Source organism: Cheilinus undulatus, linkage group 19 (genome assembly GCF_018320785.1).
Source record: "Cheilinus undulatus linkage group 19, ASM1832078v1, whole genome shotgun sequence".
Lineage (NCBI taxonomy): Eukaryota > Metazoa > Chordata > Actinopteri > Labriformes > Labridae > Cheilinus > Cheilinus undulatus.
The window spans coordinates 16,182,286-16,196,028 of NC_054883.1; the positions used below are offsets into that span (position 1 = coordinate 16,182,286).

At 40.3% G+C, this 13,743-nt stretch overlaps 1 protein-coding gene across 1 annotated transcript in view; it reads right to left on the reverse strand.

Moving 5' to 3' along the window:
* Nucleotides 1-1,059: 1,059 nt before the first annotated feature.
* cubn (cubilin (intrinsic factor-cobalamin receptor)) overlaps nucleotides 1,060-13,743 on the reverse strand; it is a 63,597-nt gene continuing 50,913 nt past the window's right edge. Inside the window, exons 50-67 of the mRNA XM_041814316.1 lie at nucleotides 13,442-13,645; nucleotides 12,251-12,400; nucleotides 12,037-12,158; nucleotides 11,542-11,767; nucleotides 11,207-11,394; nucleotides 10,378-10,534; nucleotides 10,105-10,254; nucleotides 9,801-9,986; nucleotides 9,502-9,631; nucleotides 9,070-9,287; nucleotides 7,632-7,831; nucleotides 7,221-7,383; nucleotides 5,201-5,409; nucleotides 4,420-4,564; nucleotides 3,945-4,126; nucleotides 3,268-3,433; nucleotides 2,754-2,989; nucleotides 1,060-1,310 (exon numbers count right to left, since the gene is read on the reverse strand). Coding sequence (XP_041670250.1) covers nucleotides 1,203-1,310; nucleotides 2,754-2,989; nucleotides 3,268-3,433; nucleotides 3,945-4,126; nucleotides 4,420-4,564; nucleotides 5,201-5,409; nucleotides 7,221-7,383; nucleotides 7,632-7,831; nucleotides 9,070-9,287; nucleotides 9,502-9,631; nucleotides 9,801-9,986; nucleotides 10,105-10,254; nucleotides 10,378-10,534; nucleotides 11,207-11,394; nucleotides 11,542-11,767; nucleotides 12,037-12,158; nucleotides 12,251-12,400; nucleotides 13,442-13,645 — 3,140 coding nt within the window. The 3' untranslated portion in view covers nucleotides 1,060-1,202. The remainder of the gene's footprint in view (nucleotides 1,311-2,753; nucleotides 2,990-3,267; nucleotides 3,434-3,944; nucleotides 4,127-4,419; nucleotides 4,565-5,200; nucleotides 5,410-7,220; nucleotides 7,384-7,631; nucleotides 7,832-9,069; nucleotides 9,288-9,501; nucleotides 9,632-9,800; nucleotides 9,987-10,104; nucleotides 10,255-10,377; nucleotides 10,535-11,206; nucleotides 11,395-11,541; nucleotides 11,768-12,036; nucleotides 12,159-12,250; nucleotides 12,401-13,441; nucleotides 13,646-13,743) is intronic.

Genomic DNA, 13,743 nt, shown 5'->3' on the forward strand with positions numbered 1-13,743 from the left:
AACAGTTTTTTCTGGATTTAAAGTAAAAGGATCGTATTTATGGATCAGAGTAATTCAACGTTATTTCTGTAAAGCACTGGATTGAATTGCAGGTGAAGTCATGACTTATGTTCCTGGTTTATACCCTCATGCACCGTCATTCTAACGAGTAACTTTAATATGAGAGGGAGAAACAGTCTCTCCATTCACACACTTTTGTATGTATGTAGATAATGCATCACCAAAAATAAACTGATGGTTTAATTCATGAAAAATCATCTTGTATTTTACTTTTTGTGTTTCTTGTTGGTGTGTGTATGGGTGTTTGGGGGGGCGGGGTTAATACAACAATAGTATCGATATGGTTTATAAAATGTTCTCGATATTCTTAATATTTCATTATTTCTTTATAATTGCCTTTTATATTATTATTATTACTGATATAAATGTTGATATTAATATATTAATATTGCTTGTTTAATACCATTGGTCCAATAAGACTGTGCTGCCACAAGAGGGCAGCATATGATCTTCTTTTATCTAACAATGCTTCAACGTTTGAGCCTCAGTAGCTGATACTAAACATTATGACCTGTCAAATCTACATGGTATAAAAAAAAATGAAAAAAAAAAAGTCAGAATTCTCAGTTTAAAGTCAGAATCTTTAATCTTACAATTCTTAACTTTAATCCCAGACTTCTGTTTTTAATCCAAGAATTCTGTCTTTAAACTCAGAGTTCTTACTTTTTTCCTCACAAGTTAACAAAAATTGTGCATCTTGATTTTTTTTATTTTCAGTGGCCCTAATCCTCTCCCATAGTTTTGTTTGTTGTAATTGAACCAGCATAACTTTCATTAGTTTATTTACTGCTTGTATAATCTTTTTCTTTTTTAGGTTTTGATTTGTTATAATTAAAGCCTCTGATATTAAATGTTTTAATCAGCTGACAGCAGTTCATCCCAGTTAGGTATCCTGAATCATTGGTACATCAACTCAACATTCACTAGAGCCATAGAAAACTCTGGAAACTTAGCCAGGCCATTCACAACATGCAGAAGTCCACATGAATGACGACCTTGTTGTAGTTCTTTAATCACGTTTATTATGAAAGTTTAGATTTTATTATGTACATTAGGTGAATTAAAAATTAAGCACAATTGGTGTTTATGGACAGAAGTCAGAGATGGTGTGTCTGTATTTCAAGAATGAACAGAATTTGTGTTCAGCTGCTCCAGGTGAGTCTGAATCCTGAAGGGAGGGTGGAATACTGCGCTTGGAAAACGATGAAGACTTGATGGGAGGAGGCTGTGAACGGAGCAATGTTGGTTTCCTACAGAGAAAGAAAAAGACATGAAACCTCTTGTATTCAAAAACAAACTTCATCTCCAGAGTGACATTACTGCTCCCGTTGTTCCCAGCCTGGATATTTGCATCTCATCTACCCCTTCCTATTACCACATAGAAACCTGCTTCACATCAGAGCTCTGAGAACTATTCATTTAAAATATTCAGCTACACAAATTACCATATTGTTTGTTACAGTATGTCTGAAGAGATGGAATGTACTCCGTTTCTGCTTTTTCACAAGTAATCCAAAAAAAAAAAAAAACACACTAAAGCTCTATTCACACAGGATTAGTTTTACCTACTGAGCCCTGGTAATTTGTTATAATTGCATGGGATGTCTGTATTTTTGATTCCATGTGAATTGGCCGTGCCTTTAATTTGAAAGTAAAAATTCCAGGGCAAATTACCTGCCATATTTTAGCACACACAAAGGTCCACAGCGAATGGTCATCTCTGTAATTTAAAGAGGTAATCATGTCTTTTACATTAGGTTCGGCTTTTACTGATTTAAAAAGAGGCTCCATAGGAAATTGTCTACCAAATTTTGACACATATGGGCTTTTATAGTGCTCTTCTTTCTTGATTTTATCTTGTGTTTTTTTTCTGCTTTATTTTTATTCATTCAAACTTAATATAATTGCATATCAAATCGCAATCACAATATTAGGGAAAAAAAATCGCAATTAGATTATTTTCCAAAATCATTCAGCCCTACTATTCGCACGGCATTATTACTACTGATAATTTGTGAATTCCTGACATCAGTGTTTGGTTCATTTTGTTCGCACAGAGTTTAACCAAACAAGTTAAGTAGAAATAAAGTCATTTTTACACAGAAGCTGAAATTTTCGTCTAAACTTTGGTAACAATCTCCAACGCTGCCTCTATATATATTTTTTGGATCAGAAAAAGGTGCATGAAAAGCCGCATGGGCCGTAAAAACATAATTACAACACTTAATTGCAGAGATGCCAGTTCGCACAGGATTAGAATTACCTGTGAACCTGTGTGCTGAAATATGGCAGGTAATTAGCCCTGATTTTTTTTCTGCACAGGTTAAAGACATGGTTAGAACAGGATTAAAAATGTGGACATCTTGCGTTATAATTACAAATTATCAAAGGCTCCTAGGTGACACTAATCCTGTGCGAATATGGCTGAAGAGTATGTTTATGCCACTGACATTTTCAGGCTATTATTTTCTTGGTTTGCGGATAGAAAACAAAAAAGGCACAGAAAGATGTGAAGTTAAAGAAAATGATTTGAACAGAAGTGAAAAAACTTTGACCCATTACATCTCAAGTCTTCAGACACATCATTCAGAAAAATGACCATGTAAATAAAAGTTACGGTGTTGGCGAAAGCCTTTGTTGATCTGGACAACACATTATATCTTGATATGTGATGGTATGTTTGGGTTACATACCAGTCCGCAGTAAGGTCCAACAAGTCCTGAGGAGGTGTCTGGGCCATCATACAACTTCAAGAAATTGTTCTGGCAGTCTCCAGGGTCGTCAATACTGATCTGAGCAAAGGTGACAGTCACCACACGACCTCTGGGTGCAGTGATAGTCCACTCACAGTGGGTGTTGTTGGGATATGTGCCTGGGTAATTGGGACTCGCAAATGAGCCATGGTCTCCATACAGAATTCCACCGCAACCTGAAATGTTTAAAGAGAAGATGTTCTAGTAAACAGAGGCATGCACCATCTGTACAATGTCAAAGCAACATTTTTACGACTTACAATCTATTTGGATGTGCAACATTAGTAGCAGTCGGACAACTAAATAAACTGTTAAATAAATTTTACAGCGGTGCTATACATGCTAAAACAGATAACCCACGTGCTAAAGAGCTAAATTTGTCCTTCTTCTCTGACAGATAACCAATAAACTCATCAAATCTTGTCCCTAATTCCTGTCACTAAACAGTTCTGACCCTGTGGAGAAGATGTCCATGTGGCTTCAAAGCCATCTCTTGCATTGGAGTAGTCACTCTTGAAACGAAGGTAGAGTTCATTGGATTCTGGGAAGACTGGGCTCGGCACCGTGTTGCCACAGTACTTGTCGATCAGCGGTGAGTCAGCTGTGCTACCATTACGAATCTGAGAGACAATAAAAAGATGCAGGATTTAGAATCTCACTTGCACTTCATAGAAAAACAGCAACCAGAGAGTTCACAGATTGGACGCATGCTCTGTTTGAACCTCTGTATCCTTGTCTTTTTAAATTCAGTTTAGGCATCCAAGACATAGAAACTGCTAACCCACACTAAAGCTTTACATGGTTAAGGAATGTTTTTGTCTGAGCTTGAGACTATGGATAACACTGTGTACTTTGTTTATTTGGTAAGAAGCAACAGCAGGAGGGGTAAGTGGACTCTGCAGGGTCTAAAAAAACACAGCTGATGTGACTCCCTGTTGTGTCAATCTGTATTTCTGTAGCACATTAAGAATTCAAATCTTAATATAAACTTAGGACAAAAAGTAAGGAAATTTGTGTGAAATATTTGTCTTTAAATTTGCACAGAACACAGAAATGTGAAGGGATTCTGTATAAGTGAGTGAAGTAGGACTAAATTTAAGTGGCGTGTCTATGCATGCATGGTTGTTTCACCTCCAAGTAGTCAAATGAGCAGCTGCTGTGGCTCTCCATATCAAAACTGTTAAAAAAGAAAGAGATGTAGCTGTTCTGAGGCGCCTTCAGAACTATTGTGCAGTCGATGTTGTGGGGGTAGATGTCAGGCCAGCCAGGACTCTTCAGGTAGCCGTATTCCTGTTCATAGGTTCTGCTGCAGCCTGGAAACCAGCGACACAAACACAGTCAGAGCTTTTCTAAATCCAGGTCCCATTATAAACTGGAAATTAAATTAGAAACTGCACAGAGAGAAAGAAAAAGAAAGGAGAAAATAATGTTATTTCCTAAATTCAGATTACCAGAAATTGTTTACCAGTCTTGTCTTCATTCTTGGTGTGGTGTAAACAATTTTGTTAGTACAAACAATCATTTTAGGGATATTTGAACCTTAAATGAGTGATTTCATTCTTTTAACATGTAGGAATAAGTAAAAGGACTAACAAAAGGTACTCACCTGCAATTTCATAGGTAAAGCTTAAACCATTTCCACTCATAAAGGTGTCAGATTTGAAGTGAAGGAGAACTGTTCTGCCATAGCTGTAGAAGTCGTGTGGATGACCATCTGATGCACAGATCTTATGTGACTGGCCATAATCTCCCTGGAACAAAATGCATACCTCATTCAGAATCCTGATTGCCCTATATAAAAAGGCTAAAGTTAAAGGGTCCTTGTAGCAGGCGCCAGTTAGACTCAGTGTGTAGAGCAGGCGCCTATATACAGAGGCTGTAGTCCTTAAGGCTGTAGTCCTTAAGGCACTGGTTGCAACCTTTGAAGGCTATAGATTTTGCCACAAAACCAATCATCATACTGTTAGAAATGATTAAAGTATACCCTGCAATCCACAGTTTCTCATGTCTACTTGACAGTTCAGAAGTTTACAGGACGTGGCTTTGGTGCTTATTTGAGAATGGATTCCTTTAAGAAACAATGTTTAATCCTGATAACTTCAGGTCTTTCATTAATGCAGATATCTCTCTTTAACACGAGTTTCCTGAAGAAATACATTTTAACTATCACCACTTTTCTATTTAAACAATTAATCATTTCCTCTTCCAACTCAGTCCATGTTTTTTTTTCTTCCAGTTTGTTCCTTAATGGGTTAAAGGTCAAAACTGGATATATGTTAGGGCTACATGTATTGTTCTGTTATTTTATTTTTTTTTTTTAAGATTTATAATTTGTCCAATCAGTGTGTGGTTTCTTTTTATGTCACTTTGTCCCTGTCTGCGCTCACCACAGGCCAGTCCTTTATCTCCAGGTAGTTTGATGAGCAGCTCTGGCTGGGCTGGAGGACAAAGGTTTGGAATGATACTTTGACTGTTTCCTGTGCAGGAGCATCTAGGATCCAACGGCAGGAGGTGTATGAGGGATAGGCATTGGGGAAGGAGGGTGATGTCTGGGTCTGAACACTGGTTGTGGCATTCATAGTCCCACCACACACCACTGAGGAAAGACAGACACATGGAGTGATTAAAGGTTAAATGTCACATGTTAAGCAAAATATAGCATACTTTTTCAGGTTTTTCTAACAATAATATGTTCCCCTGGCCTGTCCACAATCCCCTCAAAAACTTTCTTCCTGCTTTGAAGAAAGTTCTGCCCTCCTCTCCTGATCTTCCTCTCAGCTGGCAGCTGAGAGCATAGATATCTATAGAACACTAGATAGGCCAGCGCGCTGCTACAGCGCACTGTAGCAGCCCGCTAAGCGACGTGCCTACGTGGCGGCCATCTTGGCGGGGCCGACGTTCTCATTAAAAGCAATGCATGTACATTGAAAATAAATAATAACTTGCTCATTTCTCAACCAATTTTCACGCGGTTTGCTTTATTGTCAACGTCAAAACATGTGCTATTAATGCAGAACATTTGATTTAAAAAAAACAAAACAAAACATTAAAGGGCTTTCTACAATGTAGCCTACAATTTTAGTTATTTTACTCTTTAAGTCCAGAGGTCTGGGAATCGTTTATGTTCAGCCATTATATATTTATAAATGTATATACATAGACATATAGTTGTATCTATAAAAATAGAAAGATAAAAATATACATATATAGAAAATATGTTTTTAGATCGAAAGATTTAATTATAAAGGTAATCAAATAATCAATAATATTAATTTATTTGTCTCTCTCCCTCCTTATCTCTCTCTCTACATTTATATGTTTATAGCAACAAACACACTGTGGAGATAGAATAGAATAGAGTTTATTGCCATTTGTACAAGTTAGAAACAGGTACACTGAAATTGTTGTGCTGCCAAAAGCCACTTTGGGATCTCGGCGCTGCTGGACCAACTACTACTGCTGATACTGGCACTGCTTCTACAACTGGTAACACTATTACAAATGCTGATACTACTTCTACGACTTTAAAGGCAATTTAAACTACTACTGCTGCTTGTACAACTACACTACAGCTACTATTAATCGTCTGGTATTTGGCTGTCAAGCTGCTAGCTTGCGTTGGTGTTTTGCTAGTAGCCAGGTAGTCACTGAAGCTCTCAACAAGATTTAATAATGAAAAAAGAGCCAAAAACTATTTTTACCTATGAAAGGTTATTTCCAGTTTCCTTGTTTCAACCGTACGGTGTAGTGTGCAACCGCATGCAGCACAATGTGCAGGCATCCTTGTTGTTTCAGTTTTCGTGCCATCTACAACTATGGACTGCCCCGACACATTTGCCCCCACTAGCTTAGCCTCGCCGTAGGCACGCAGCTCAAAGGAGCGTGTCATATCTACTCTTCTATATATATCTATGGCTGAGAGGAGGATCAGGAGAGCCACATCCATTTCCTGAGAGGGGCGGAGTCAGACAACTCATTAACATTTAAAGCCACAGAAAAGGAAACAGCTTGTGCTGAGCAGGGCTGAAACAGAAGGGTTTTTAGACTTGCAAAAATCCAATATTGGAGTGTTGGTCAAGCTACTTACTGGTCCTTTAAGGAGCGACTTGTGTAAGGGCACTAGTAGAAACCCAGTCCACTAATGCTCAGAGAGCATGGGGGACCTTCAGGCTGCTGTGTTTATAGCAGAGATGCCTGCCAGAGCTGATGGCTGATCATGCTATCCTAATGATTAAAGGGGACATATTTTACCCCTTAAAACAAGTTTATATTGGTCTCAGAGGTCCCTAAAACATGCCTGTGAAGTTTGTTGCTGAAAAAACACTCCAGTATTGGATTTTGAATGAGCAGATAGTGTATTTTAAAGGAAAAAAAACATATTGAAAGGGTTCGGAGAAAAGGTCTTACATGGTACTGCTCTGTAGGTAGCATTGAAGCCTCGTCTCTGGATTGAGCTATCAGTGAAAAAGTGGACAGTCAGGAAGTTTCCAGATGATACAAAGGTTGAAGGAATGGTGTTTCCACAAAATGTTCCAACCAGAGGGAAATTCACGTTGTCACCATCATATACCTGATAGAAATTAAAAAAAAAAAAACATTTGGAGACATTTACAGAACAATAATAAATATGACCTGTAGTAGGGCAAAGAAAGCTTTTTTAGAGGATCTAAAAATCGCAATTCTGCATTCATAAATAAATGTAAATGTCAAAGAACAGCTAAAATACTGTTTAATAGCCTGTGCTCATACAAAATATGTTATCACAATAAATTATTTGTATATTTCAAATTAAAAGTATAAATGCTGTGGGTTTTTTACTTTGACGTAGTCGTAGTAGCAAGTAGACGAGCTCTCAAGTTCAAAAGAGGTGAAGGTCAGGTTGACAACCCTGTTGAGTGGCATCTCAATGGTCCACATGCAGTCCATCCTGGGTTCATAAAACCCATCCAGGTTTGGATCTGGAGAACCAAACATGCCCATTGGCATTGACAGATACCCGCCACATCCCTGTGCTGGACCTGCAGATAGTTCAAAAGCACAAAGCTATTCAGGACAGGTATGGGTTGGCACTTTGCTATGCCACTTTCCCAACTAAGCCCAGGCCTGGCAGCTTCAGCCTCCGAGGCTCCTTTGCTGTCTGGGTAAAAAGACGCTGTACAGGACCGCAACCCTATTTTCTGTGTTTTTGACAATGCATTATTTATTTTTTCCTAACTTGTCTGATGTAAATGCATTAACTTTGGCTTTTACAGCAGTTTTTTTTAGTCCATTTGTAATGTATTTACATTGATACATTTGTTTTTCAAATGTTGTTTGTAATGTAAACAGTTTACAGCAGGTGCAGATTAGCTGCCTTTATGGGCCACAGAAATTCTGACACTAGTGGACCTAGAGTGGGCTATGACTCTAGCTTTATTACATGGTACACCTTAAGAATAGTGACACAATCACCTAGCAGATGATTCCTGTGTGCTATGATCTCTAACTGAGACAGAGAGGGCCTGCAGTACGGTGTACATTTTAGAACATCCTCAGGTCTTGGATTGAGGTGTCAGGTGTCATATTAAGCAAAAGCATCAGGTCCCAGAAAGAAAAAGGCGTCAAGTCTCAGGAAAAAGGGTGACCCACCTGCTTTCCTGAGACCTGACGCCCTTTACCTGCCTCTTGATGCCATTTTTCCAGAGACCTGAAGCCCTTTTTCCTGACGCCTTGTTTCCTGACGCCTTGTTTCCTGAGACCTGACACCTTTATTTCCTGACACCTTTTCTCCTGGGACCAGACCACTTTTTTTCCTGACGCCATTTTTCCTGAGACCCGACACCTTTTTTCCTGACGCCTTTTCTCCTAACCCCCTTTTTCCTGAGACCTGACGCCTTTTTTTCCTGACGCCATTTCTCCTGAGTCCTGACACCTTTTTTTTCCTGACGCCGTTTTTCCTGAGACCAGATGCCTTTTATCTGACACTTTTCCTGAGACCTTATACTTTTTTCCTTGGACCCGATGCCCTTCTTTCTGATACCTTTTTTCCTGAAGCCTTTTTTTCGGACACCTTTTTTCCTGAGACCTGATGCCTTTTTATATGACACTTTTCCTGAGACCTGAAGATGTCCAAAAATTTACACCATACTGCAGTGTTAGGATGAGGACTTATTTCTATGTCAAATCTGTGACTACGGATACATTTTTACAGTCCATTTTTTTCTAATTGTTATTTTTTATGCATGCCCCGCAAACAAACGGATCCATGTTGACTTACCAAGCGTCTCACTGTAAACGGCCCTCCAGCCAATCCCATTCACAGAAGAATCTGTCCTGAAGATAATGAACAAGTGGTTTGTGGAGGAGCGTAAATTAGGTGGCAAGACTGTACCACAGAATTTCCCCAGCAAAGGTGCCAATGAGTCCTGTCCATCGTACACCGCCACATAGTCATAACGACACGAAGAGGAGGCCTCCAGGTGAAAGGTGTTGAACCTGTGAACCCACAAGAAGGCATGGAGAAGAGCTGAAAACACTGAATAAGATCTAGAGCTTTTTCATACATAGGACTGATTCATAGCTACATATTCATTTAGCACTGAAAACACTCTGTTAAAATGTTGGCAAGATGGACCACCATCAATGCTCCGACCTGGGCGGAGGAATGGATCTAGTCTTACAAAGTTGGTGCATCTGTTGCAGGTCTTACTTGAGATCCACCACCCTGTTTTCTTGAACCATGATGTGGTAGGTACAGTTGATGTTGTGGTGGTAGTTTGTCATGGCAAGGGCTGGGCTGCTCACTGTTCCCATACTGCTGTTAAAGAAACCGCCACATGCTGGACACACGCACAAACACACACAATGAGAGATAAGTTGTATAAGTAAAATAGAAATTTAATTTGTTGCCTTTATTCCCCAATGACTAAAAAGGTTTCTAACAATCAATTCATGTTTACTAGCAATCATTTAATTCAATTTTAGTCATATTTTCTCTTTGTTACTTACGAATGGTTGAGTACTGTGCCAAGAAGCCGCCATCAGTGACCACAGAGTCAGAGTAGAAGTTAAGTAACATGGGACCAAAGGTGGTGAAAGTCCCTGGAATAGTGGAACCACATAGAGTGGCAATAGCAGGGCCATTTGTGGCCAGGTTGTAGATCTTCACACCATCATACAGACAGCTGGAGTGTGCTAGAAAAAGAATAAAGGGCTAAGATTTAACCCGTAGTTTTATTTCGGCTATTACAGGATAAAAAGTGCCAGGCCAATAAAGATTCTTTGACGTTTTATCATTTCTCCTAACACTTGCCTTCCAATTGAAAAGTCTGAAAGGTGAGGACAACCACAGTCTTTTCTCCAGCATTTATGGTGTAGTTACAGTTGACACCGGTGGGGTAGTCGGCTGGATAATTTGGGGACACCACACGACCACTGGGGGCTGTGAAGTTTGCACCACATCCTGTTGAACAAAAGACATTTCAGGAACTTTCTCTGGAGTGTCTGGACTTGGAATTGTGTGCTCTGAATTTTTATTAAAGTGAGTCAGTCCTGTCTAATTTCCTGTTGACTATTTGGTTCTTACTGGTGATGAAGGTGGCTGAAAAACCTCTGCCAGGGGTTCCAGTAGCCTGGAATCGACTTGTGATGATATTATATGGAGCGACAATTGGAGCCGGGGCCACAGAGCCGCAGCCTGTTGACAGCAGAGCCTCGGTGTTTTGGGTTTGTCCTGCCCATACCTTCAATAAAAGATGCATAGGATTAATTATCAGCAAATGAACTTACTTTGTCTGGGAGAGCTGGCAAGCAACATTACACATAGCCTATTTTAAACTACATTTAAAGGCAACATAAATTTAGCATCACAATATAAAAGCAACAGGCAATTGTCTTTAAAGGGTACATAATCACATTTTCAGGCTTTTTTAACAGCAATATATGCCCCTAGCCTGTTCACAATCCCCCCAAGAATCAGAAAAATCCATTCCCTCTCCCTCTCTCTTTCTCCAACTTTCAGAAAATGTGTGCTGAAACAAGCCGTTCTCAGATTCTGCCCTCATGATGTCATGTGGGAAGTTAGCCCCGCCCTAAGGTTCAGTTGCCTCTCTCGGCTTGGGAGAAAGTTTTGCCCTCCTCCTGGATGTGCCTTAATGGGTGTAGAGAACCACATCCATTAAGCAAGATCCATTTCCTGAGAGCGGAGGACTCAGACAGCTCAGTAACATTTAAAGCCACAGACACAGAAACAGCTCATTCTGAGCAGGGCTGAAACAGAGGGGTTTAAGACATGCAAAAATCCAATACTGGAATTTTTTTTGAACAACAAACTTCACAGGCATGTTTTGGGGACCTCTGAGACCAATATAAACTTGTCTTAAAAAGGTAAAATATATGACCTTTAACACCGATACCTTGATATAGCTACTCTCGCAGGTCCCACTGCTGTCTGGAATCTGAAAATCACTGCTGAAGCTCATCTCCAGGTGGTTTCCTTCGTGGGCAATGATCCGCCAGGAGCACTCCACATTGGCTGGGAAGTTCTGGGGATAGTTTGGAGATTTTATTGTTCCTGAATCAGCATGGATCACCCCTCCACAGCCTGTATGAAAACAAAAATATGTGATTACACTTTGAAAGTTCAAAAAAATCACTGAGTGACTTAAGAGAGGTCCCGCTGTGAATTAAAGTATATCTTCCCAAAAACCCTAAGCAATGTAGAATATGTATGTATCTGGTGTAAACTCACCTGAGGAATCAGCCGACCACTGGGCCATAAAACCACCCCTAGACACGCTGTGGTCAGCCAGAAAAACTACAGCAAGCTTGTTGGATCCCGACTGGATGGTTCCTGGGGAGGTCGTACCACAGTACTGGCCAATAATTGGGGAGCCAGGGGATCCCCCATTGAAGATTGTGAGAGAGTCCCATCCACAACTTGTGTGAGCTTCCAGGTTAAAGTAGCTGAAGGTTAGCTGCCAAAAGAAAAGGAATTGTTAGACAAACACCCTTAAAGTCAGCAATGACAGACCATTATTTAAACTCTATGAACCAGTCAGCAGTTCTAGTTTTTAAGTCATTGGTTGTTTTTCCCTGTCTTTGGGGTGGTGCCCCGTTAAACTAAGGCACATTACACATGTTTTGTGACTTTGGCCGGCTGCAGGACAAAGAGATCTGCTGATGGGACAGGCAGTGCAACAGGTGAAGGAAAAAGACTAAACCTGGTCATCCTGCAGAGACTCACCGTAATCGTGTGACCTGCTGGAGCTTCTAGCAGCCAAGCACAGCGACTGGGGCTTGGGTAGATGTTGGGGTAATTGGGACTTGATAATGCCCCTCCCTCTCCTGTTTGCCATCCACCACACTCTGTAAAGTTAAACCACAGAAATTAGACAAACTTCTATCTCAAATCCGGTCAATTTAAAATGTGCTTTTTACGAAGACTGCCTCTGTCTTACCAGAGAACAAGTATTTGGCCTTGAAGCCCAGGTCTCCCTGGGTCGCATCGGTCTGGAAATGGACCCAGAGTTCTGGAGTAAAGACCACAATTGGAACTCGTGGGATGGTCTGCCCACAAAACTTTGCCAATAGTTCACCATCTGAGTCACCTAAAGGAAGGGAACATGAAGTTTAGTAGTCTGAGAAAAGTAAAATGGCCAGATTTGAAAGCATTCTAATCAGGGTTGAGTGTCTCTGTTTATTTATTTTTTGACAATATTTCAGCACTGGTACCATTTTAAAAGCGTCCATTGAGCACATATGTTAAAGAACGGGTACTTTTAAGAGGAAAAAAGAAAAAAATTACAATGAAAAATATATATTTGATTGCAAGGGTAACCCTGAACTTCTACTTTAGCGATATATATCAACTTTAAAATAAAAAAACATTATAAGCAAAGACTAATTATTGTATTAGTCCATATAACATATTTCACTCAACATTTATTTGACTTTTTACTTGTTTGGTTTTTTCTTGTTTATCAGAACATTCAAACAATAAAGATACAAATTATTGTAACACATGTTGGGAATCAGCCATGTGAAAACACTCAGGCCTTGCAGAGGCCTGCTTATGTGGTTTTGAAGGGAAATTTTCAGACCATGGGAGAAAATCCGAGAGACTCATCTTCCCAGTAGCCCTTCCAGGGGGACTTGTTCCCATTTCTGATAGAAGGAGACCTAGGAGACTCTGCAGAAGGTCCACAATGTTAACCCCCTTCAGGGCAACACCACCGCTTGTACAGCAGCGGACCAGCTGCCTTCCACTGTTACTCTACTTTCCCAGCTGGCGTAAGTTTTGGCGCTGCTGGCAATCGGCTGGTCGAGTACAAAGAGTTTCTTTCATCCTTCAACATCGTCTGGACAGGACTACTGCAAAAAGTCTACCAGTACCCGAAGAAGGGCATGGAACTCTTCTCCCACCACCCAAAGGACGATACAAGCCCTACTCCCACCCTAAAACCGAGTCTCGTCATCACAAGACTTTTAACTTGCTGGAACCATGGAAGGAACTTCAGTGGATCACACAGTTCACAAGTAAGAGGCTTTGGTCTGAGCAGAAATAGCTGTAGTAGGAGTTTTATTTGCATTCATTGAAAGCTGCAAGTGTTTTAGACCCCACTTTTAAACACCCCATAGCAAGAACTCACCCAAGCGGAACTGGAGGTAGTCTGACTCGCAGGTCTGGTGGTTCTCCAGGTGAAGATCTTCTATCAGCACCACAATAGAAGAATTGACGTGCTGAGGGTTCCTAATCAGCCACTCACAGTTCAGGTTGTTGGAGTAGTTGGACACTAAGTACCCAGGCGAGGTGAAATTCCCACCGGCTGGGTTGCTCAGATCTCCCCCGCATTCTAAAAGATGCCAGCATGAAAAGATGGAGCAAGACAAAGGAGGGATATCAAATAATCCTCGTTATGACATTATAGCTGGAGTAGAAAAAAAAAAAAAG